General features: G+C 44.0%; 1 protein-coding gene across 3 annotated transcripts in view; it reads left to right on the top strand.

Moving 5' to 3' along the window:
- Positions 1-26,430, top strand: part of XPO7 (exportin 7) — a 76,476-nt gene that overhangs the window by 35,907 nt on the left and 14,139 nt on the right. For 2 of the 3 annotated variants that reach the window (XR_012666149.1, XM_075123464.1), the window contains exons 4-19: positions 949-1,115; positions 4,354-4,446; positions 8,030-8,134; positions 10,534-10,699; positions 11,741-11,814; positions 13,941-14,060; positions 15,234-15,380; positions 16,643-16,815; positions 17,443-17,636; positions 18,735-18,840; positions 20,169-20,304; positions 21,750-21,823; positions 22,924-23,004; positions 23,984-24,047; positions 25,361-25,469; positions 25,954-26,060. Coding sequence is in view for 2 of the 3 variants with exons in the window: in XM_075123464.1 (XP_074979565.1) it covers positions 949-1,115; positions 4,354-4,446; positions 8,030-8,134; positions 10,534-10,699; positions 11,741-11,814; positions 13,941-14,060; positions 15,234-15,380; positions 16,643-16,815; positions 17,443-17,636; positions 18,735-18,840; positions 20,169-20,304; positions 21,750-21,823; positions 22,924-23,004; positions 23,984-24,047; positions 25,361-25,469; positions 25,954-26,060 (1,916 nt within the window). In the remaining variant the exon portion in view is untranslated. The remainder of the gene's footprint in view (positions 1-948; positions 1,116-4,353; positions 4,447-8,029; positions 8,135-10,533; positions 10,700-11,740; positions 11,815-13,940; positions 14,061-15,233; positions 15,381-16,642; positions 16,816-17,442; positions 17,637-18,734; positions 18,841-20,168; positions 20,305-21,749; positions 21,824-22,923; positions 23,005-23,983; positions 24,048-25,360; positions 25,470-25,953; positions 26,061-26,430) is intronic. The other variant, XM_075123465.1, reaches the window with a different exon arrangement.

Raw genomic sequence — 26,430 nt, forward strand, 5'->3', positions numbered from 1 at the left:
TAGACAAGTTCAGCCTGTTAAAGTTTAGTCTTAGCCTAGTGCAAGCATTTCATACTTGTAACCCGTTGTTTTTCTTGTCTGTGCAAACTGTGCCTTAAATCTTTCCCTTTGTTAATAAACTTACATTTGTTTTTACTATACATAGATTACAGTGCTGTGTTATGTTAGAGCTGATACTCAGCTGAATCAAACAAGCTAGTGTGTATGTACTGCTCACCTGGGAGTAGTGAACCTTTTAATTACTGTGAGTGTCCGGTGAGAGGGATCTTTTCAGGGTGGTTCGTGGCCTGGGGTGCACCTATTGTTAACCTGCAAGGCTGAGTAAGGGCTTGCAGAGCCCTGAGAAGTGTCTGAGAATGGCTGAAGGACTGACACCCAGCTACCACGCACAAGACTCTGTCACGCTGGATGCAGGAGTGGGATAGCAAGGTGACTTGCCATCTGGGGTCCCTGAGAAAGCGTGTCATCGGTGCTTTACCAAGCCAGAGTTAGTCAGCTTCTCCTTTCTCCCTGGACAACGGAATGCCCTGATGTTGGGGGAGCCTGTCCTGAGGGAAAGGTCCTTCAACCTTTCAGCAGTTCTTGCCAGACATGTTCTTACAAAGGACTGAATTCCTCTTCTAATACAAAATAACACACTTTTGGGTGGGAAGAGTCTGTTTTACATGAATACCCACCCACAATTTCATATCTCTAGAACCTCCAGACCCTTGGTGTATTGTATTGTGACTAGTCTGTCAAAAAAGACCTGAATAAAAGGTCAGTTATGGTTGTCTGGATACCATAACTGCATTTACATGCTTTCAACATGGTAATTTGTTTCCTGTGTTTCGATGTAAGCTGTATAAAGATATTTTTCCTAATGCAGATTCACAACCTTATGTTCAGCTTAACAGTCTCTTTGTCTAGGAATTTCCTTATTTTTATTCTTCTTTTTTTGTCTTGCAGGGAACTATGTGCTCAACTACCTTGCCACCAGGCCAAAGTTGGCAACTTTTGTAACGCAAGCACTAATTCAGTTATATGCCAGGATCACAAAGTTGGGCTGGTTTGACTGTCAGAAGGATGAATATGTCTTCAGAAATGTGATCACAGATGTCACAAGGTTTTTACAGGTCAGGGACACCTTTAAAAATAAAGTGGGGCGGGGGGGAACCAAAAACCTGGTGTGATCGGAGTGTTCTTGTTGTGCATGAGTTGCCATATAATGCTCTGAGAACCAGGGCAAGTGTGTAGCTATTTTTCCACTTCCACTGCATTAGCTGTTGCTACTCAAGAGCTCTAGTATGTATGGCCTGTCAAAGTTGATAAATCTAAAAATCAACCTGTCTTGATAACTGTCCCATATGAGATTGTAAACCCTTCAGGATAGGGACTGTCATTTTGATTTCTGTAAAGTGCCTGGCACTCATGGTGTGCTATGTGACAGGGTCGGGCCAGATGGCTACAGGAGAGTAAGAGAAGGCCGATATATTAGCCCCAGGTTAAGTAGGTCCCTTTTCCCTGGGTAAGGTAACAGGGAAGGTTCCAGAACAATCAGCAACCTTCTGGAGACAAGGCTGATTAGAACACCTGCAGCCAATCAAAAAGCTGGTAGAATCAATTAAGGCAGGCTAATCAGGGCACCTGGGTTTAAAAAGGAGGTCACTTCAGTTTGTGGTGCGCATGTAAGGAGCTGGGAGCAAGAGGCGCTAGGAGCTGAGAGTGGAAATGCGGACTGTTGGAGGACTGAGGCGTAGAAGCATCCTCAGACACCAGGAGGAAGGTCCTACGGTGAGGATAAAGAAGGTGTTGGGAGGAGGCCATGGAGAAGTAGCCCAGGGAGTTGCAGCTGTCGCACAGCTGTTCCAGGAGGCACTCTAAACAGCTGCATTCCACAGGGCCCTGGGCTGGAACCCAGAGTAGAGGGTGGGTCCAGGTTCCTCCCCACCCCCCCAAAACATCCCAACTCCTGGTCAGACGCAGGAGGGGTCGACCTGGACTGTGGGTTCATGAAAACGACCAAACTGAGGGCTGTTGTGAAGCTCCAAAGCGAGCAAATCCACCAATAAGCGCAAGACCCACCAAAGGTAGAGGAGGAACTTTGTCACAACTGTAAGTATTAAATAATGTGGCAGAACTTTAGGATTCCAAGTATGTAATTCCTCTGTCAAAGCCCCAAATCCAAATGATTCATCCAAAATGAAAAGCAGGATGACTACCCATTAAACTGGGGATATGTGCACCTCACCTCACTTGCAGCTGCGTTACTGCGAGTGTGACAAATTGCCTGGTTTGTTTAAATACCAATCTTTTATATTAAGCCAGGACCATCAGGGCCTTTAATTTTGAATTTGGACCCTTTAGTATGGGAAAACTATCAGTTAATCAGTTTGGGTGTATCTGGGTTTTTTTTTAGGTCATTAATTTTGGCTGTACCAAGCTTGAGATCCTTTAAAATCCAACAGGGAGGAGAGGGGGTTATTTTTCATGCTCTGCCTGGGATTTCCTGGCAGCCATCAGAGTAGTACCGCTAAGAAAAGAGACTAAGCGTGGGGGAACCTCTCATTGCTCTGGCTGGCCGACATAGCTTCAGTGAAGAAGTGGAGAAAGACTGGCTACAGCTCATTGGCTGCAGAGTGCGAGATCTGAGTTGGTGTGTGACAAAGGAAGGTTTTAAAAGTATGTGTGATGTGGGGCGGTGGGTTATAGAAGATCTTCACAGATATTATGTGGAACATCGTGGCTTGACATATCTGTAGAAACATCCCATCCCATGATTATTAGCAAATATTTACACTGGGGTCTCAGGGTGCTATTCCAATCGTAATCAGAGAGCCATTGGGCTAGAAGCTGTATAAACATGGTCAAAAGACAGTCCCTGCCCACAAGAGCGTAGCTTTACAGGCAGAAGATTGAATTTTTTCAGCAGTCCCAAACTGTGGGACTCTCTTCCAGACGAGCCTAGCATGGCATAAAATCGCACTGTTCTCACAACGCTCTCAATGCTGACTTTTTTTCTCCAATTTAACATTTTTAACAATCCAACTTCCACAAGGAAGTAGTAGTAAATAATCCCAGAGTCCATGGCTGCAGTGGGAGAAGAGGAAAGGAACTAGAGTGGGACTCTTATATTGTGATGGTGGGATTTATTTATTTGGATAGACAGTAGAATAGTATGATGAGTGTGAGGATCGTAAAATTTAAAAAGTGATATCTAGAAAATATTACAATGCCGAAGTGTTACACCTTTCCATAAACGGCTCAAATGATTTCTAGCTTTTTGAGACAATCCTGTTGCTTTTCTCTCAACTCCATCTCCTAAGGCATGTTGAAGACTGTATTTGGTTATCGGTCATGAGTTCAGCAAAGATTCCTGGCTATACAGCCGCATAGTATCATGTTAATGCTTGAGATCATTGTTCAAAACAGAGGCCTATGATTGTAGTCTCTTCCCCACCAAGTCTGCAGTGTGTTTGGACTCCTGCAAAGGGGATGAACTTAGTCTCGGATGAGAGAAGAAATTGGGACACTTAGTGCAGGCGGGTGCTAACCAAAGTGGAGCTGGGGAGCCCCATCCAGTTACAGGAAGGGAACTCCTTGTGGCAAAAGAAGAGACCAGGGTAGCTCTTGTATGTGAAGTTAGTTGGTATGTAAAGTCTCCTTCCCAGTGAGCAGGTGTTTTGTATCAAGACTGCCAAAGACTGTAAGGGCTGTGGAGAATGAACTCCCTTGACTGCTAGAGGTGGGGCCTCATTGTCAGGAGTGAGATATTGATTGGGTGGTGGTTGGGGAAATTTTAATTGCCACTTCTCATGCTGCAGGAGTTCTGTGGCTCTAAGACTTCAGTTTTCAGAGCTGTCAGTTGGCAGCTTTCATGATAGCTAAGGTCTCAGTCCTGCAAAGATTTATGCACTTACTTAACTTTACCATTGATTTCAGTGGAACTAAATACTTGAAAGTAAGCACATATGTAAATCTTTGAAGAATCAGGGGTAAGTAGGCACCAAAAATGTGATTTAGAATAGATAGATAGATGAGTCATTAAATAACATGTGTATTTTTGTTTGAGCACTCCATAGAAATTGTTAGCTGCTGAGAAGTCTGGCAAACATATCAAATTGTAAATAATATGAATTTTTTTTTAAATGCATCTAAATATAGAACTCCTGGGTTTTTAAACACATTGTGCTTGAACATTTTCCAGTCACTGTTCTACGAGGACATTGCATACCTAGCCAAATATATCTTATTTACAGTGTGCAAGTACTTCCTTCTGCATGGCAGAAGGACTTCAGAATTACAGTGAAAACTGGCGAGAACAACCTGACACTGCTAATTCCTCCTCTTCTTCCCTCCAATCTCTCTCATCAGGATAGCGTAGAACACTGCATCATAGGAGTGACAATTCTGTCTCAGCTAACAAATGAAATTAATCAAGTAAGTGCTACAGCCTTCTTCAATGAAGTAAGTGTCCAATTTTCTCATTTGTATTGTTCTGCTGTGTGTGTGTGTGTGTGTGTTTGTGTGCTGATTTTTATTTTTTTGCTATCATGCGCTTTTGCGGTAAGATATTGATATTTCTTCTGATCTAAGGATTTCTTTGCCATCTCCTGCTCTTAGCATCTTATCTTCTCCAGTACCTGGATGTAATGCTCTATGATAAAAATGAATTAACACTAAAATAGCAAATGGGTTCCTGCCCAGTACAATCTTGCCTGTAAGGATAAAGCCCCATAGCATGAATTAGCAAAGCATCATTAGCATCTTTTGTCCTCCATTCCTATGCATTTTTTTAACTTTGTGCATTCTCATTTTTAAAAAAATTCACAACCCTTTTTGCATTGTCAATCATTCCAATAACTTCTTCATGAGGATATAAATATAGAGTATAAACATAACAAATCTGGTAAATATTTTGAGTTCCTTTGCGAATACATAGCATGTAGCATGTTCAGTGTACCTTACAAATACCAAGTGATCCTATTTCACACACTTTTTTGGTTTTGTTTTGGGGTTGTTTTTTGGGCGGGGAGGAGGGAGGGACTGACAGGGCAAAAAGGGACACAGAGGATAAGTAACTTGACCAAGTCTACATTTGAATTAGTGGCATAAGCAGGACTAGGATTCTGGAGTTCTTGTCTTTCAGGCCCATGGTCCAATTTCTGCTAGATCTTGCTTCCTCTCTGGTATTTATTTGAAAAGCTGGGGACTAGAGACATTAATTGGTCAAATCTAAGCATGAAGGAAATAATCATACACTCCTAAAGCCCAATTTATTTTCTAGCTGTGACTCCTTCAGAGAGATTTTACTAGTGCATGTCAGACTGCCACCAGTCACCCCAAGGAGCAGTTTTCCTTGGGGACCCTTCTAGTTTAGATGAGAGAGATTATCTAGACTTTTGCTGAGAGGACCAATACTAATTAGTTTTGTTTTAGCCTTTTAAATTCTCATTAATATGGACACTAACTTTGCTTTTGCTAATACATGTGCAAACACTTGAAAACAACCCAGGCTTTGAAACTGAGAAATTCTACCATGGCGTTGAATAACTTAATTAAAAATGATTGTTTGCAGTCTGTTAGGTACAGGCAATATAGGCCAGAAACTTCCCATTTTGGTGTCTAAAGCTGTGCAAAGCACCCACCGCTCTCACTGAAGTCAGTGAAGTTCAGCTTCTCTAAAAATCAGGACACTTCTTTTGTTTAGGAGCCTGCAAGCTCCCACCCTGCTCTGAACAGAATCTATTCCCACCCATTGTGTTTAGTCCAAATTTACCTCACTTCTTGGGATTTGGCTTCATTGGTTACTCGGACAACAAAGTAACTGTAAACTTGTGGCAGGACTTTCTCCTCCGCCTTGGATGCTTCTACAGTTTCTCTGCAGGAGACCTCTCTGCCTCAGACCTTTGTTCCCTGTGCCCAGAGAACCACTCCCACCTCCCTAATAACAAGCCTGCAAGACACAGTGAATCAGTATATATTGATCAGCATCTCCCTGCAGGGTTCTAACACCTAACAGGAGAGGGGATCAACAAAAAAGTTCTGTCACCAGTTGTTTCCTAAATCCATATTTAAATCCCTAGCTGTAGGCAACAAAGCTAGAAAATTTTGGCCATAATTCATGAATCTCTTGTTTAAATATGTAAGAGAATAATTCTACCACAGAATACTATCTAAATACACTTTGGGTTAAAGACATCTTCCTGAAATTGCCACCACTTGCATTGCTAAAAGCCCGCTCACTTGCAAGCAGTCACTGTGTTGGTATGTGGCAAATACAGTGGATGGTGATTTATTTGGGGTTTCATAACTATATAAATTTCAGATTCATTACCATGTAACTTGTATGGGTCTTTTTTCTTAAAGTGAATTTGTGGTAACTTTTTTGTATATAAAAATATCTACACTAATCTAGCATTTTCTTTGTCCCAAAGATCTGTACAAACAATACACGTACTGAAATATTGCCTTCTCTAGTATAGGGAGAGGATTAGCCAACTGGCTTGTGGCATGTGGCACAACACTGGAGAGCTGGGAAACTTACCAGCAACAGTGAAGCAAATCCTGACTCTTACAAAAAGTGTATGAGGTCAGCAATGGGCATGCAGAGAATACAGGATGCCTGTTTTCCAGACCTCCTCTAATAGATAACTGATAGGCGAGAGATGAGAGGAATATCCGTTTAGTGGTTAGGGTGCTACCCTGGGACAGGGGAGAGGTAGGTTCAATTCTCTCCTCTTCCACAAACTGTGCGCGCCCTTGGGCGGGTGACTGTCTCTCTGTGCCTCTATGCCCCATCTGCACAATGGGGATAATGGCACTGCCCTGCCTCATGAGGGTGTTGTGAGGATAAATACAATAAAGGTTGTGAGGTGCTTGTATCCTACACTAACGGGGGCTGTATAAGATGGAAGGTGATCAGGTAGTGTATATGAATGAGGGTAACAAGCAGTAGTCTGTGAATGAAACTCTGAATGGAGAGGAGGTTTCAGGTTAAGTATGTGTCTATGTAGGCATTTAAGCCTTCTTTCCCCATGTACTATGAGTGATTGTAAGGGTGGGGGAAGAACATTTTACTTGCAGACCAAAAAGTAATTCACCATGGGCCTCTGGGGGAATAGATCATTTATTTTAATGCAGCTTTGCAATATTAAGAATTAAAAAAAAATCTCTGGTGCGAATACTGTAGTTTACTGTATTATATTCAGTGTTTAGAGCACATTTCTCAAATTAATATGTGCTTGTGGTATCCTATATCAAGCAACATCCACTTACTACTTCTCCTAACACACATGGCATACTTAATTGTGGTACAGCTACAGGTCCTGTACAATGGGTTTAAAAACAAACGTGGCCAGATCCAAAGTGGCACCAATGCAAAGGCCTTCTTGTAACTTTCTGTTCATCCATGTATCTTGTCATTTGGCTCTCACTGTGACTGTGATTGGCTGGTGACAGAGGACTCTGCATCTGGCCAGCATTTTCATAGATGGGAGTGGAAAGAGTAAGGGGCAATTAGGAATGATTTAGTGGATCTAGTTTAAGTAGGTCAAGAACTGTTCCCCAAACTAGATATTGGGGACTTCTGAAAAATTTTACTGACATTCCATTTTCAAAAATGACTTAGACATTAACAATTAAATTGTTTTTGAAAATGGACTTTAGCCTCCTAAATCACTTAGGTACTGTTGAAAATTTTACCCTTAATCCTGCTTTAAAACCAGCTCAAGTAAACTTGGTTTTTGCTTGAGATGAAACTGTGTGTTTAAGCATTTTCGGAACATTGTTCTCACTTAGTACCCTAGACAGGTAATATAGTTTTATTAGCAGTTCAATAAAAAGTTAATGGCAGTACAGGAACCATTATTTTATGTTAATAGACTGTAATACAATTGGAGAACGTCCCTTCAGTTTAATCAACTGATGCAATGCAATTATGGGGGAGGAATGCCCTAGTGTGCCACTAATGTTTTATTAATAACATTCCTGTGAATTCTACTTGCCTTCCTATAAACTAGTCCTAAAAGTCGCTTGTGTCTCTACCCAGGCGGACACCACCCATCCCCTGACCAAGCACAGGAAAATAGCCTCTTCGTTCCGAGACTCGTCTTTATTTGATATCTTCACGCTTTCGTGTAACTTACTGAAACAGGTAGGGAGACTGCAGTTCTGGTCAAATGCCTGTATCAAACTTAGCAGTAAACGTCTTCCTGCTGTAACTTCATTGAAACTAGTCCTTTCTTTCTAGATGTGGCAGTTTTCCACACATCTGCCTTTAGGGAGATTTTCAGATTAGATTCCTACCTTTCACTTCATAACATCTCTGTACTGCAGAAGTGCTTAGCTGTTCATTTACAGGCAAGGTCATAGAACAGCCTGATTTTCCTACTAGGTAAGTCAGGCTCTGATTAAGGTTTTGTGTATTCACTTCGTTCAATACAAACCGAAGATAGAAATGTCATGACCTTTTTAAAATTTTCAAATGAAAACCCCTCGGATGGCTTATTTTCCCCCATTCCATACCAGGATAGCTATTCCTGTATAAAGCACTGTTATAGTGATATAACTGCGTTCCCACAAGAGGAATCGTACCACTTTTACTATACCGGTATAATTAAAGCAGGAACAACATTCTAATATAGACATGGCCCTTGTCTGGATTGTTAGGTCTTGCAAAAATTCCTTTGTGCTGCTGAGCAGCTGTACAAAAGGAAGGTTAATGGCCCTGCCACCTTTCCCAGAGTATGCAGTCTGAAGGGAGCCTTGAATTCGTGGTTTCCCAGGTATAAAGTGAAGAAGGAAAAGGTATGTGTAGTTTGGTGTGAATTCTAGAGGCAGAGGTCCAAGGCAAGTGCTTTTTGGAATAGGGCATCAGTGGTTTACCAAAGGTTTTTCTGCAAGAGACAGTTGCCTTAGGCAGTTTGTTACCACCTCTATTCAAGAACATAGCAATTGTGTATGCTTTTGTAAGAAAAGAAATTACACTGATAAAATCCTGACTCCACACCTGGCTTCTGTTCCAAATAAGAAATGGATCTACAGGGTCCCAAGATCCATTCAAAGTGGCCACATCCCGTTGGACCGTGATCACAACTAGTGTTGTGCCAGTGTGTGAAAATTGGGAAATAACACTGCATAGAAATAGCGTGAAATTCACCAGTTTAGTTTTACCCTTCAAACTGAGTGCAGTATTAAAGTAAACAAACTGTATAAAGGGTGAAAAACAAGTTTCACTTGGAAAAACCTTTCAGACTGAATAATCTCTAGTCCTGCTAGTCATACAGGTAAAGAGTTTGGGTTTAACAAGATTTGTTTATCTTGCCTTTGTCCTTTTTAATGTTACCATGGATTCATAACTAAAACTAAAATATTACCTAGAAAACTCTTGTATGTGACATATGCCTGCATGATTTATTTGTGATTTGTCCCTCAAGATGAAATGAAACTTGGAGGCTTGAATGACATGACTCATTGGGGATACAGCCTCCAGTTTTATGTGTCTTTACCTCTCAGTCATCCCGCTTTTGTTTCCCTGGATGCCCCCATGCCCCAATTTTAAGGACAAATTGTGATGTTTTCTTTTATCCTATTTAATGTCCTCATTTTCCTGTGACTAATGCCCATTACCCCAGTTATTCCTTTATCTGTTTGGCAGCTTGCACAAGCTCCTGTGTATAAAACCAGATGTTTCCAGGGTGATCCTCCAATGACTCTAGTTGGTTTCCCTTGGAGGGAGCAAGGGATTGTTAGGAGCTAATGATTATGTCTATATCACTGTCATAAAACAGTGCAATTAAGCAGTCATTGAAGAACAATGCCATCTAGTAGACATTCTGGAGTGGCTGTGGCAGACAATTCCAACTATCAGTGAAACAGTATAGTGGGTCCCATTGCAACTGACCAGATCAGTTTGTGGCAGATTTAGGGTAGAAGAAGTTTAGTTTCTCTATGAAAAGCATAGAGCAAATGTGCAAAGCACAGGCCTTCTAGTTTGTCTCCAGACTCCAGACCTATGTGCTGCTATAAAACAGCTATGAGCTGATCTAGCATCATGAACCCACTAATCACCTTGTGTTGCTTCAGAATCGTTGCATCTAGTCCCAGAGCTTTGAATCTGGAGTAGGGTTTATCCAGATTGTTTGTGCAACATAGTGAATGCACTTGTTTCCCTACCGGAGAGTGTGATGGAGTAACAGGAGCCTCTGCTGATAAATGCATGTCAACCAGATAGTGTGTTTCCTGTGTTCTACCCAACTGAGAAATTTCCTATTCTGATGGATCTTCCAGAATAATTACTGGCTGGCAAGCATTGTTGCTGAGTGAAAAGGAAGCACTGTCCACCCTCTTTATGTAAGGACTAAAAAGCCAAATACAGATTCTTTGTTGTAAAAGTATGGGGCACCAGGGATATTTAGGGTGTTGTCTGAGGTGGTGTCTCAGCCTTGTCATGAAGGTGGCATGTGATACCTACGAATGTCCCCGCCTGTTGAAGTGCAATTGTGCTCCTGGCTCAGCCACCGCATTGTTCTTTTTATCCACTGTGTTCTGTAGGCTTCAGGGAAGAACCTGAACTTGAATGATGAAAGCCAGCACGGCCTGCTCATGCAGCTACTCAAGCTCACACACAATTGCCTGAACTTTGATTTCATTGGCACATCAACAGATGAGTCCTCAGATGATCTCTGTACAGTGCAGATTCCAACCAGTTGGAGATCAGGTAATGCTCCAGGGGGGAAGGGGAAGCAGGCGTACCTTCTTCAGTGTGCCAAATGGCTGGCCAAGGCTCTGTATACCACAGTGCTACTCAAAGTGGTGGTCTGCGAGCCATCGGCTGCCAGTCTGCGCGCACACTGGGGGGAAAAATGCCGGTCCCCCACATCAGATAGCTTGAGAAGCACTGGTCTACAGTATATAAATAGACCTATGTGTCAGGAAACCAGGTGTACAGCCCTGTTGTCCACTAACCTGATTACAGATGTGATTCTTTTTGCTAGTAAAGGCTGGTCCGAAAGCACACAAGCACCCTTCCTCCTGGCCCTTCAATCCTATGCTATGTGAACTTCAGAAATCACAAATTTGGCTTGTGTGGACCGCTCAATTTTTTTTTCAGTACACTTCTCGTAGAAGGGAAGAAAAGAAGCCAGAAAGGAGCCCTGTCAGTTCTGAAATCCAGAGCTTCTCTCATGCCACTCACTTTAAAAATGGGATTCCCTGACTAGACAATTGTCAAGACAATGTTGCACTACTTGGCAGTACTTCTGCACTTGTCACTTAAGGATATAACGGTTGTACTGTGTCACACCAATGGTCGGTCTAGCCTAGCATCCTGTCTCTGAGAGTGGCTAGTGCCAGATGCTTCAGAAGGAATTAAAACAACAGGGCTACTTTGACTGATACGTGCCCTGTCATCCAGTCCCAGCTTCTGGCAGGGGCAGGGCTTAGGGACACCTGGAGCAGTGTCCATCCTTGACCTCCTCCTGGTCCTTAGCAGTCATTCTGCAGTCACAGATTGCTTCCTTTAAATGCCCTGCTCTATTTCTCTAGCTTAATATGTGTATTCTGGAAGAGGAGGCTCTGGAATATAGCACTATAAGTCTTTGAAAAGATTTCCGTAATGTAATCTCTTCTAGCATAAAGAATGTGCATGCTTTTGTAGTTTTGGGCAGACAAGCATAAAAGTGTCTTTGTAAGCAAAGTACTCCACAGAATGCAATAATGCAGATGTCCACAGTAAGGTGCTCCTTTCTGTCTGTTTCAGCATTCTTGGATTCCTCGACCCTACAGTTGTTTTTTGACCTGTATCATTCCATTCCTCCATCGTTTTCACCTCTGGTGAGTTCAGAGTTCATGGTTCTTATGACCCCTAATATCAGAAAGCATTTACAGCACAGGGAGAGCCATATCTAAGGACTTCATTGGTATATGAGCCTGAGATATTGGCCTTTTGATTAAAATGATGTAAAATATACGTTCAGAACAGTTGCTTATTTTGATAATATAGTATTATCCCATAAAGACCAAAGGGCAGCTGTGCCAAGCTCTTTAGTGTTGATAGTTTTGGTACCTCCAGGGGTTTTTGGAGTGGATTAAGAAGCAGTCCTCATTTGTATGAAATACTGCTACTCCTGCCCTTCTTTTGCCCCTTCCATTTGAGAATCTCAAAGTGCTGTAAGTGAATGAAGCCTCCCAACTGCCCGTGAGGGAGCTAGGTGATGGTATGACCATTTTGTAGGTGGGGAAAGCTACTCGGAGAGTTGAAATGACTTGCCTAAAATCACACAGCAAGTCTGCGGCAAAGCTGGAGGTAGAAGCCAAGAGCCTGACCCCTAATCCCATTCTCTCTCCACTGGACAAGACTCTTTCACCACATGGTGAAAGGGTCAATAGCATCAGCCCAAGTAACGGAGTCACGTGATTGGATGTTTTCTTTTAAAATACTGTCTGCCAATCAGCAACCAGGTGATCCAATAACAGAGTGAGCCAGTGCATGGAGTTGCTCGCTCTGTGGCTGGACTCAATGTGCATAAAGCATTCAAATCTAGGAAACCTCTCTTATGCTGGCCAGTCAGCAAGAGTCACACCCAAAGATGTTTCTCAGTTGGAAGTTGCTCTGATCTGTGTGCGTCTGTAGTATGGTAGGAAGCAGAATCTGCAAATGCCCTTCAGGTGCTGTTCAGGGAGAAGCCCAGCAAAGCATTAAACATCTTTGCTCCAGAAATCTTAAAAATTGGCTATCACCAGTGCTGGTCATTACAGGCAAAGAAAGAAAGGAAGGAAGGGGAGAAACTTGCATAGTTTGCCTATTGGTAGATTGTTTCCCTTAAAAGCACTAAATATTTCAGCATGGGGTAAAACTGGACCAGTTGCTTATATAGGCACTTAAATACTGTGGGCTAAATATTTTTCCTAGTTAACGTAGACGCATGCTGCAATGGAAACACTTCTTAACTGGCTGGAAAAGGGAGGATCTTTCTTCAAAAGGATGTTTCTAGGAGAGGTAGGACAGAGCTGGTCACTTCATTATATAGTGCTAGCCAAGCCTGAGATTTAAGCCTCAAATAATTGAGAGAGTTAAAGAACAAGTGTCACTGTTAAGCAGAAATCTAAAACAATTAAGCCAGTAATTGCTCTGAGCTTTGATCATTAAAAGTGTGAGCAAGCAAGAACCAGAGGGGCTTTAACAGCAGAGCAGGTAGCTATTCGGCTGGTTGCGGGAATCGGGGCTTGCCTCAGTGCAAAGAGTCTATAATTAATTTGCTTCTAATGTTCCTGAAGTTCATAATACCATTGAGTAGTGTGGTAATGGATTCATTTGCATAACTGCATCCTTGAAGTCTGCCTTCAGCTTAAATGTAATAGAGGCTGAGATGGAAGTGCTTTAACTTAAATGTGCATCTTGCCATTCTTCCTTCTCTCATATTTTCCCTAGACCATGTTAAACTCTTGTATGGAGAGGCTGGCAGGCTTTCCTCCCACTGCCAGTGTTTTTCAAGTCAGCCTTTGTTTACACACAATAGCCGATGACACGAGTCAGATAAGAGGGCACAACCTGCATTTTTGCTTTCACCATTTGGGGAAATCCTTTTTCTCTGTCACCACATGACAACACAGTGGAGACTGTAACATAGTAATGGAGTTTAAGGCTTGAAGGGCCTTCCTAAAGCTGGGTGTTCATTGAGCCATGAAGCTGGAGAGATGATCCCTGTATAATGTAGTCTCTTAATCCCTCCTGCTTGTTTCCACTAGATTTCTCCTATTTTTCTCTTTTCATAGAGAGAATGTTTGGAGGTAGTTTCGTTTTAAAACCACCCTTTGAACTATAGCAGCTGAGTTTGATTGCTAAGGAGTATCGTGAACACTTGAATGAACTACTCTCTCTGGAAAGGGAAGCAACTCCTCAAACTATTCCCTTCAGTCTGAATAAAATCTTTCCACTTTATTCCTTTTGCTTCCTTTAGGTCTTGTCCTGCTTAGTCCAGATAGCTTCTGTCCGCAGATCCCTTTTTAACAATGCAGAGAGAGCAAAGTTCCTGTCTCATCTCGTTGATGGCGTTAAACGAATACTGGAAAACCCCCAGGTGAGCATATCAGAAGCCAGGTATTTCTTAGTGCTCTTTCTCTACTGCATTTGCCACATTTGTTTCCAAAAACTACTCTTCTGTCAGGGGACCCTCTTTCAACCTGGCACGCCAATATTCACCACTGTCATGTAATTAGGATATGTTTTGTACAAAGTATGCTTTGTGAGGTATCATTCTAAAAATCTTGATCTGAGAGACATTAATATCTCATTGGATTGCATGTACCCCAGTTCCACCCTGGGGGGAACCCGTCACACGCCCATTACAAAAAAAATGTAGAGGAAGATGATGGGAGATCAGAGAAGAGCAACTAAAATGTTTGTTGAACTAAATATGTATAGTTCATTTAAGTGGGAGACTAAAGGTAAAGGAGAGAAGAATGGTCAGAGGTGAAGGTTTAAAAAGTGTAAACCCCAGGGATGGAAGAGAATTGTTTAGTGTAGTATGTAGGGCTAGAACCAGACAAAGCGGGATGAAATTTAGGCTAAATATATGGTAAACTTCACAGCACTGATATCAGTAAGGCTTGGGAGACTAATGGTGGGGTTTACTCCACTGCAGAACAGAGAAGTGAGACTTTCACTGGACAGAACTGCTGAAAATATGCTTATGGGAACAATCTTACACTGGCCAAGGAAGAAAGACTAGATGATTTTAATGTCTGTCGTCTTTAACTTCTTTCCTCTAGTCTCCTGCTCCCAATCACTTAAATATCACTTACCTGTGTTGGAAGAAGCTAAGCCTTCCTTTTATCGAGAATGATACTTGAGCCTTGTGGTTTAAACCTTGTGTAGTTTGCGAATGTGAATTAAGTGTGTTACAGGCTGGTGTTTTGGGTGCCAGACATTAGACATGTTCCAAGGCCTGCCATAAATGGTAGGGTTTCATTTTAGCCGGTGATCTGTACTATGTGGCTTTGAGAGATCATACTTTGCACTTGCATGTAAGGATTTCCAAGCAATTTAGAGTTGGGCAAGCCCTACCCCTTTTTTAGAAATGGGGGAGCTGAGGCACGGAGTGATAAAATAACTTGCCAAATCACGCAGTGAGTCAGTGGCAGAGTTGGGAATAAAAGCCAGGTCTCCAGACTCCCATTCCTATGCTCAAAAACGCTAGACAGTGCTACCTGTCTCATGATTTGACATACTGTTTGTTCTCTTCCTCCCCAAGAGTTTGTCAGACCCAAACAATTACCATGAGTTCTGCAGGTTGCTGGCTCGATTAAAAAGCAACTATCAACTGGGAGAGCTGGTGAAGGTGGAAAACTACCCTGAGGTCATCCGACTTATTGCCAACTTCACCGTGACCAGCCTACAGGTGGGAACTCATTGCATTTGGCCTTGTTGGCACTTCTCAAAGTGGAGGAGTTCCCCTCCTTGCATTTACTTTGCAGTGGCTATGCCAATTTGTCAGGCCCAATGGCAACAAGACTGCAGCATCCGCACAGGCTTTGTAACAGGAGAGTCTGGCTGTGCAATATTGATCATACCATGAACTCTGGCTGCAAAACCCATGAGGGGAGGGTTGTAGTTACAGCTCTGGAGTTTTTCCCATGTCCAATCAGTAGCAACTGCTGAGTCAGGGTTATTTTAGTGTAATGTATCAACCCATTATTAAAATGTAGTGTAGAGGGTGGTTCTACTGCTAATACCATCAATATCACGCAAAGGTTCCCTCTGTGTTTTCTGCTGCTGTGCAGCATACAACTACATCGCTGTACAAAATAAAATGGTATTTTAAAAATTCTTCCATGGTAACTACTGCAAACTGGTAGGCTTGATCTGCAGACAATTGGGGGGAGGGGGGGTGTAGCTTTTAGAAATATCAAATGTTGTTAAGATTTGTGAATTCAGGGGAATTTCAGTATTGCCTTTATGTAATGTAAATGTCAATAACTATGCGTATTACTGTGCAGCTGTGTAACTTCCCTTTAGGACAGAATTGGTTTTCTTATGTAGGAGTCCAGCAGCAGTGGCTGGACCAGGCCACCAAAATGACTTCAAGAAAAACCTGCTTTAACCCAGGTCTCCAGAATTGAAAGTCTAGTGCAGCGGTTTGACAGTCCTCCTCTTGGGGCTTTCCCTGAGCTGTGGAAGGTGTGTACCACTGAAGGGACTGAGCATAGGGAGCCACGATAGAGATGGAGTTCAGCAGATGATGACTCTTGTACTGCCATGTATGTTTTCCTCACTACACTCCAATGCTAAGATGAATGAGGCGAGATAGCAACAAGACGGGTGCTAGGATTGAGGGAGGGCACCAAGGTTCCCTATCTAACCCTGCAAGCTTGTATTTACAGACCTGCACTGGAAGCTGAAGGCTTCAGCTCGGCTAAATCACATGAAAGTCATTTTGGAGTATCTCTGGCTTTTTTGCTGAACAGTTCTCTTCCTTAGGCACTCCTGGAATTTGGATGCTGACTTAAATTCAGTGCTATATAGGAAAATGAAGCATTAAAGCATCCTGTAAAGCCTCTGAATAGCTGCTCTCCCACTGGCAAGCCGCTCAAGACAAATGTGACATTCTGCACGATCCTAAATTCACTGGCTTTCTTCCTTTCTCTATCTTGGTACCTGTAGCACTGGGAGTTTGCACCGAACAGCGTACATTATCTGCTAAGCCTTTGGCAGCGGCTGGCAGCATCAGTGCCATATGTTAAAGCCACAGAGCCTCATATGCTAGAAACATACACTCCAGAGGTCACGAAAGCTTACATCACGTCCAGGCTGGAGTCTGTGCACATCATACTGAGGTAAGGGAAGCCTAGAGATACATGAACAGTTCTACCACAGTGCCTGAAGCACATAAGGGAAAATCTTGCAGGGGTCTTTGGCTTTAGATGTATAAGCAAATAGAGTATTGATGCTGGCCCCAGGATGTTTTGCTTTGGTTGTCAATGGAGTGTCTCAGGAGAGATGTCAGAATCAGATGTGCCATCCTTGTATATTGTAGTATATTTTAATTAAAGTTAATTTATTAGATGGAAGAAACTAAAGCACAAGGAAACCGGATGCCTCAATACTTGGCATTTCTTAAACAGGTAAAGTGCTGTGTTCTAAAGCCCTGGACAAATATTGTCTTAAGCCTGCAATAAGAACTTACTCATTGCAGGTTGTAATGGCCCTTCCAATTCTATTAGTTAGTTCTGTGCCCATAAAACAAGAGGACACTATTGATGATCACTTGGTTGTATTACGTCAGTCTGTGCAATGCTCCACCATGACAGCTACCAGAGGCAAAGGTTCAGATGATGATCAGATTTTAAAAATAGCCATATGCCTAGGAGAGGGGTCTTCCATGATGGAAATAAGCTTGTGTTGTGGGTTAGGCTAGCACTGGTATTAAAGTTCCTTTATAATGCTGTTTTCTCCCCATGCAGAGATGGGTTGGAAGATCCACTAGACGACACTGGCCTTGTGCAACAGCAGTTAGATCAGCTGTCCACCATTGGTCGGTGTGAGTATGAAAAGACCTGTGCTCTCCTCGTACAGCTCTTTGACCAGTCGGCCCAGACTTTCCAGGAGCTGCTACAGAGCGCCACTGCCAGCCCCATGGACATCGCAGTGCAGGAAGGTGAGTGCACTCCCAAGAACAGTGGCCAGGGAGCCCTGATCAGTTTGCCCCTTCCCAAAAAAAACAAAAAACCTACAACTCCAAAAGCCCGTTTTCCTAATGGAATCATATCAGGAGAGATCCAGTCCTACAAGCAGTCCCTTGAGGATATGGGCATGTGGCTTGGGCATTCAGCCTGGTCTATGCACAGATTTTGTACAGGTATAATGATTTCAGTTAGAGGGGTGGGTTTTTTACCTATTATAGTTACACAGATATAACCCCACGTCCCGTTTGGGAAAAAGTTACTCCAGTAAAAATGTATCCACGCTGGGCGGGCCTTGGGCTGCTTTACTATACTGCTGTAATTAAATCATTACCACTTCAGATGATTAGGACTTGAGTATCTGTCATATCAGCCTTGTGAGCTTTCAGAGAATAAGTGCTCCTCTTTGAGCATACAATAATGTTTCCAAAAGTCTACAGACTCTGGTCTTGTATTAAAGGAATTTCCTGGGGTGAGGGTGATCTTATGTTGTGAGCACACTGCCTCTAGAAATGATGCTCTGAAGCAATCAGACTGCAGTTCTGATCCTGCAAATTGTACATAATTTCCACTACGTGGAAAAACAGGTAATACTGGCGTAACTTTAGCTTCTTGATCAGAGGCAATAGCTTAGCTGCGGGGGGAGTGAGGCAGCGGCCACTCCCCCGCCCAGCACAAGTGGAGCCTTTTTAAATTTTACTCACCTGGCGGCGCTCCGGGTCTTCGGCGGCACTTCTGCGTCAGGTCCTTCACTCGCTCCAGTTTTCGGTGGCGGGGGAGGGGTCCTTCAGTGTTGCCGAAGACCGGAGCGAGTGAAGGACCCGATGCAGAAGTGCCGCTGAAGACCCAGAGCGCTGGCGGGTGAGCATAAGTGGGTGGTGCCTTTTTATCTCCGCTCCCCCTGTTTTCTCCACCTGGCTACGCCACTGATCAGAGGACTAAAATATGCTCTTTTAAGAAATCTTTCTTCATGAACCCTGGCTTTGCCAGAGAAAAACCCAAAGAATCCCTTTTTCTCTCTCTACCATGTGGCCTGTGAAGTGTTTGTTTCTGATGTCCTCTGTTGGCTTCAGGGCGCCTGACATGGCTCGTTTATATCATCGGAGCAGTGATTGGTGGCAGGGTTTCATTCGCCAGCACAGATGAGCAGGATGCGATGGACGGCGAATTGGTTTGTCGGTAGGAATGTTGAATGCTTTCTAGCTGCGCTATGTTCCATTCTTGTGGCTGCATGGTAGTAATTCTCCTTGGGGCTTTAAATGTTCTCCCTTCCCTCTTCTCTTCTTGCTAAAAATAACTGGATGGAATTGGCCCTCGAACAAAGACATTGATAGCACTGGCTAGACCCACTGAGCAAACTTCTGTTGGGATTTGTCTAAACCTGGATGTCTGCAGAGGTGTTTGGCAAGGGAGCCAAATAAACATGGGGGACAGTATGTAAGGGTGGAATTTTTCCTATTTTTTAAATGCCCACTGCAGAGTAGAACCCAGTGCATTTCAGAACTGTAAGCCTTCTGTTAGCACAGTTGCTGATTTATTTGGTATAGGTAATTAATATGCAGTTTATGGCTCTTAAACAACCCTAAGCTGAGCAAAATTCCATGTGGAACATAAGCTAATTCTGCTTCTCTTGGATCAAGAGGACTGAATCTGAGAATTTATGGAAGTTGGCTGTGTGATAACTGTTGTTAATGAGGAACTGTAAATCGAGCACGAGCTTCTGCGGTTGGTGCATTACTGGAGGGAAGATATGAGACCTCAACCATTTTGAGCTGCCCTCTGTTTATGTTATACACAAGAGACTTTCTCATATTAGTCTGTTTACTTGGATCTTTTCTCCCCCTATTAGTTTTGGGCCACCTTCCAAAAAAGAGTTGTCCTTTGCTTCCCCGCCCCCCCATGGGTTTATAACCTCAGTCAGTGAAAACCTTTCTTACCCCAGTAGATCATTCATGGGCATTATCCACAAGCCCTACGTGGCTATAACAAAAATCAGTGGGGGATGGAGGTGCCCACTTAAATGTCTCTTCAGTCTTGTAATGAGAGCTGGAGGTTTCTGCTCAGGGGGTATCTTGGAGAACATACTGAACTTTGGCATTTGATAAGCTCTGTAGGGGGTGAAAATTCCCCTCTGTGTGGAGGGCAGGCACCAAGGCCTGTGTCTCCTCTCCTTTTCCCCTCCCCACCCCCTGCCCCGTATCTTAAGTGGGACTTAAGTGGTGCATAGGCCTTCTGCTGGCTCCTCCGCATAAGGGAGCGGGGGGCTTGACTCTTGGTCGTCTACTTTAGTTTAAGGTAATGTCATTCCTGTGTTTCGATCACTCTTGGCCCACCATGCCACCTCCTAGAGAGCAAAAAGGGGTTCTCAGCCATACGCAGATTCGAAATGATACCAGCTGCCTGAAATCACTTTTCTGCTCACCCTTGTCAGTCTTCAGGCAGGCTGGTATTTCTTGTCCTCCTAGAGTGGTTGGTAGATCTGTTGCTGCTTCTTTCCCTCCCTTCAGGGTATTGCAGTTGATGAACCTGACAGACTCTCGCCTGGCACAGGCTGGGAACGAGAAACTGGAGCTTGCCATGCTGAGCTTCTTTGAGCAGTTCCGAAAGATCTACATTGGAGACCAGGTGCAGAAATCCTCCAAGGTAATTCCCTCTACCATGCAGCCTTGAGGCATTGCTGGCTACCATAATGTCTTCACATCTTTTGGCATATGAGCTGCTAGACCTTAATCTGCTCTTGTCTTGTAAGAAAAAGCTTGTTAGAAGCCCCCATCCTTCCTGCCTTCTACATACCCAGTCTTACAATGATAGCTTCAGCAGTGCAGCTTTGGCGCTGCTTGTCAGTAAGATAATGTCTGATTAGGGCACTAACCTAGGACTTAGGAGACCTGGGGTTCATATCCCTGCTCCACCACAGGCTTCCTGTGTGACCTTAGGCAAGTCACTTAGCTTCTCTGTACCTCAGTTCCCCATCTGTACAATGGGAGTTAATAGCCCTGCCCTACTTCACAGGGGTGACATGAGGGGGAAAATGCATTAGGATCTGAATGCCTCAAAGTGTTTAGGGTAATGGGGGGCCATATAAGTATCTGAGAGGTGTTAGGGCTGGGTAGGGTTCAGATACTTGGTTAAAACCTACTGGAATTTTTTCCAGACATTCTGAAAAACCCCTAGCCTTTGCACTGATTTGAAACATGGTACGTTGGCTGCCTAAAAGGGCAGTTTTTGCAGACAAGGAAGGGTTTATGGAAGTGGGCCTTTCTCACTTTTTCTGCTGTGTGTTCTCTCACAAGATACACTGGAAGTTAACATTGGTGTACTTGGAGCTTAAAGTAGCCCAGGAAAAGGGAGTTGAGAGAAACGATGCCATTTTTATTCCAAAAATTGACACTCAGCCATTCTGATGGCGATACTGAATTATGGGCTCAGGGGCACGGATTAAAGCACCAGGGTGACACTCTTGCTTCTGAAGGTGCAGAGGGCTTAGGAGTGTTTGAGAGTGGGGCTAGATCACAGGGATATGAGTGCAGAGTTCATTGCTTCTTTGTACTCGTTGCTGTCAGCAGAGAAACCGCGTTAGTATTGCAGCTATTGGAATCCCCCTTCTCAGAAAGAAAGTGAATGCCCAGATTTTGTATACAGCATCTGTAGCTGCTGTGAGCCTGGCTGGGGATAAACTTTGCTAGAATGAAAAGGAGGATTGAAAAATCTTACAGGTCAACAACGTTTTCTTCTCTTGTTTGACCTGTTACCCCACGTAGCATATCAGTCTGAGTAAGAATGTGAGTGCCTCAGGGCAGGAACCTTCTCTTGGTGGTCTTGAAAAGCATGAACTAGACAGATCCCTGGGTCAGTGCTGCATGGAGCGGGGAAGAAAATGAATAAGAGCTATCGTGTCTCTTCATAAATGTGGGTCGTGGATCAAATGCTCTCCATGCTTAACTGCTCGGAGGCCCTAGTTCTCAGGGAAATGAAATAGCTATTTTTAAACTCAGGCTGCATCCCCAGTAGAGCCCCAGCCTCTTACAGCGAAAGTATCACTAATTCCATTGGCTTCTTTTTAACTTGCGTTGCTCTGTTCCTTCCAGCTATACCGCCGTCTCTCTGAGGTCCTGGGATTGAATGACGAGACCATGGTCCTGAGTGTCTTCATAGGGAAAATGTAAGTATTTCTGCTTGCAGTCATCAGGGATCCCAGGGTTCACTTGAAAGTGTAACTGGGACAACTTCAATGTAAGACAGTGTTGTTCAGACTGAGCAAGTAACCTCTGGCTATTCGAGAGAATTATAGGCTGTGGCCAGGGGCTTAGGTCCTGTGCGGCATCCAGGATTATTTATCCGTCATGGAATCTAGCCTGGGCCATGGAGACACACAAATGTAATACCCTGCCAGCTACACCAGGATGATGGATTCTCATTCCAGTGCCCACTTAATCCGCTGTCTGACATCATTGTTCCACGGAGCAGTCTCAGCTTTTGTGTGCTGCCACACCATTATTGCCAATCACAAGCCAAGAAAGCACTGTGGGGAAGGGGACTGCTCTCTCCAAGGTGTTCTTTTCAAATAGCAGAACTCCGTACGAAAGTAGTGCCAGTACCATTCTAAAAACTCTTCCACTTTAGTAGACTGCTCCCTCCTTGGCTAGTTGCTTGGAAGCTGCCTCCAGATTGAACATGTCAATTGGGTTTTGTCGTGTCTTTTTGGCAGTCACCATTAGAATTTTCACCACTTCAGTAGCTCCAAGGCTGAAGCCCAGTGCCGTGCGCCTGGATGCACATGGCCACCGGCTTTCCACACATCATTTTTGCCTTGGTGTGCATGGTGCCTGTCCACTCTTGCGCACCTGAGCTGCACATCCACAAGGGGTTAAATGGCTCTCCTGGAAGAAGCAAGGGCTACTAGAATTCTGCAGCTGACAGTGGATGGTGCAGGTGCAGAATTGCATACGTCTGCATGTTGTCACTGCCGCAGAATTCTCTTACCCTTGCTGCAGAAATCAGCCCTGGAGTGCCACAGAATTCCAAGGGCCTGGGTATGGGCCAGTGTAGCTTGGGACCCAAGTAGTGAAGATTATCTGAAGGATAATTTTCTAGTCAACCAAATGTAAGTACAGTAATTTTATACCAATATTTTGTGGCTTGTGATGTCTGTGACTTTTTGGAGGGTGGAGATGGTATTGGGTGACGTTTGGAACATTTCACCTTGCAACAAAAGAAATCCAAGCCGTCCCTCTGACCTGTTCTTATTCTCCTCTCCTGTAGCATCACCAACTTGAAGTATTGGGGTCGATGCGAACCTATCACCTCCAAGACGCTGCAGCTTCTCAATGACCTCTCCATTGGATATCCTTTTCTGTAGAAAGCCCTGGGTGTGTAGAACACACTTATATAGTGGAATTTGGGGAGCACTATGGCCCCCCATTATGATGTGTTATGATGAAAAGGGAGCATTTTGCATAAGTCCATTAGTTATTGCCATCCACTGAGCTAATCTCAGTGCATCTTTAATGGATGCTCCGGTAGGTCTGTCAATTCACTAGGAATTTCCTAGAGCTGGAGAGAGACATCTCCAAACACAAATTCCAGCCACATAATATTGGGCATGACTTTATCATCATCCACTCTCCCAGTTGTTGGCTGTGTCTCCATGTGAATTTGGCTTATCTTTTTAAAAACAAACAAACAAAAAAACCCTTCCCCCGCCCCGCTCCCCAATTTGCAGTCTCCCATATCCCCCAAACATCTGAGTAGCCAAGAGAGCATAGATACTTGGTACCCTTTTCACCCTGGTTGCAATGAATCCCAATAGATGGCTGAAGTATTGTAGGCTTTGTAACCATGGATCAGGGCTACTTCATAGCTTATTGCCCACAGCCTGCATTTGTGTGCTGCTGCCATGTCGAAGAGCATAGTACAGGTTGGGGGTCACATCTTACTTCCAAAATAAGATAAAAATGGAGTCTGCAGGAGGGTGAAATGTGCAGCTTCCCCTTTCAAAGCAGAGTCGATCCCGGAGCATTCCAGAACTTGTAGTGCACGATCGCAGGCTCCGCACAGACGCTTACTGCGTGGAAGGCTCGTGTGCTGTAGATTTACACCCCAGCTTGCTGCGTGCCAGCCGTTTGTACAGACGAGTCCTTGGTAACAGGGTTTGGTCAGGAAAAATTTGTGGTTGAGAAGAGAAACCATTCACAAGCCAGAAAGCCCGACGTAGAACTTGTACGTCCTCTGGAAAGTGTTCCCTTACATGTGCTGTGCAGGCACTTGGAACCGTCCAGTGACTGGCTGGTTCTGCTTGCTGTTTCCTTAACACCCTTTCCACATACAGTAGTGTTAGGAAATTGGTGAAACTGAGCGCAGTACAGTTCATGCTGAACAATCACACGGTAAGTCTTTCATTCCCTTCCAGCCTCCCTCCGGTAACAAACCCTCACGTGCAAGGTGCGTGCATGCAGGCTAAAGCAAGAACCAGTCCTGTGTGTGTTCACACGCAGACATGCTTCTGAAGAGTAACTGTAAGTCTCCCAAATACTTGCTTCATAGGAGAAGGCTGTTTTTATGATTTATGATCTCTCTTCTCTTTGCCTCTTTCGAAAGCCTGCACTTTAATTCTGATGTCCTGGATATATATAGTCCCTCTCATCCAAATGATTCCTGCTTCTTTGCAAATGTAATACAGGACTCTCTCTCTCACTCAGTCACTCCCCTCACTGAAATGCAGCCAACTCTGGGGAGGAATGTATGGCATTGTGATGCACTGCTACAACCTAAAGGCAGAAAGTGAAGAACGCTGTATCCAGTTGGAACTACTTTGGGAATTCAGGGAGATGACATGTAGTAGCATTCTAGTATTCTGGTCACATTCCTATCTAATAGACACTCCTACCTCTGGGGGAAATGGGCCAAGGGCTGTTCAGCTGCCACAGACGCCAGGACCTCGGACTTACAGGTCTGCCAATAGGTAGTCCTCCAGCAGTGCAGTATGTTCTCATGCTGTTCTGGGGTGTGACTCAAAGATCACTTTCAGAATCAACACCAGTTATAACAGCACTCAAGGGTTTTCCTTGGAGGTTTCCTGTACTTGTGCAGGCCCTGGATCTGGTCCTCTACTGGAAATTAATAAATAATATTGCATTAAATTGTTTTCCTGGCTTTTGTTGGGAGGAAATATCAACAACAGGTGCTTGGATATGGTGATGACTCCTAGAAGTACCTGTACGATAGACCGATCTAATGATTGGATCAATGGCCCGGAAATCCGGACTCCTGGGTCTGTCACCTACAGGCTATGTGACCTTGGGCAACTCTCCTAACCTCTTACCATCCCTGTCTTACACAGGGGGAAATTCATTTCCCTCATTGGAGGTGTAGCACGATTTAATTGTTTATATAGCACTTCAGAATCTTCAGACTAAAGGTAAAGGGCCAAGTATCCTTTCCAAAGAACATGTGTTAATGTTATCTCTGTAATACAAGCAGCACTAGGGAGAGTGGCCCTCTAGTGGCTTATTCTTTGAGGTTAGCCGCAGAAGTAAAGTGGTTAGCAAAGTAAACAGAGTGGTTCAGTCCTGCCAAGGCCCTTGAAAGAACAGAGTATGAGTTAAAACAATCAGGGGCCCCTAAATGCCCATGAACCTGTAATATATAAGCCTTGTTGTAAACCTGCCGCTCACTGTTAACTTTGCTTTTTCATTGACAGAGTGAGCACTTTTCTTTCCTGGGTATTAACAATCAGTCCAACCTGACCGACATGAGATGTCGGACTACTTTCTACACTGCACTTGGGCGCCTCCTCATGGTGGACTTAGGTACTGCAACCCATTTTCATAGACCTGAGAGGAATGGGGAAATTGAGTTGCTATCTTGTACACAGAGCTCTTAAATGTTCTAATCCCCTTGACTGTGGAAGGTGATGGCTTAGCCAGTAAAAGCTACTGGAAACAGCAGAAGCCCCACCAGGAAGGGGGAGAAGTCTTGAGAGGGGGAGGGATTGCTGTGATAGTCTGTACTAGCAGGAGAGAGATGCAGGCCACTAATATTTAGGGCCAAGTTTTCCTTCACAAGCTGACTCTGACAAACAAACCCACATGCAGTCTTAATTCCGCGAAGTTCTCTCTGCACCCCTCGTCTTTTCTCCCTGTTAAGGATTGATAAAGGCACCATCTTTATCAAGAGGAACACAAGCTCCCTAAAATTAGCGCGCTCAATGCCTGTCTCTCACCTGCGCACACACTGCTGTGAGAAGTGGAGTCTAGGTGGAAGGTGTCAGTTTCCTCTTTGCTTCTCTTTCAGGGGAAGATGAGGATCAGTATGAACAGTTCATGCTGCCCCTCACCGCTGCATTCGAGGCTGTGGCACAGATGTTCAGCACAAACACTTTCAATGAACAAGAAGCAAAAGTAAGTCCAAATTGAGCAAGACAAACATTTTAGTTACTCAGTGCCTTGGGACTTTGCATCCATTCTTTTTCCAATGGGGGCCTTGTCATCCATGACTTAATCAAAACTTCCTTTTAGTGCTTTACTCCCAAACTTTGGGAGGTGGTAGACAAGGTCGGGGAGACCCAGATCTCTTAGAGACAGGGTAAATGATTGCAAGAAGGGATCCAGGCATTTGGGAAAGGGAGGTGTCTCATTCACCTAGGGTAGTTCAGACACCGTGCGTGGCTTTAACCAGTGACACCCCTTAGTACTCTCTCTGCCTTGGCTTAACTTGAGTGCATTCCTGTTGCTTAAGGAGGAGGAGTGTCCAATTTTTGAGACTGGAGGC

This window comes from Caretta caretta, chromosome 26 (genome assembly GCF_965140235.1).
Source record: "Caretta caretta isolate rCarCar2 chromosome 26, rCarCar1.hap1, whole genome shotgun sequence".
In the NCBI taxonomy this organism is placed as follows: domain Eukaryota; kingdom Metazoa; phylum Chordata; order Testudines; family Cheloniidae; genus Caretta; species Caretta caretta.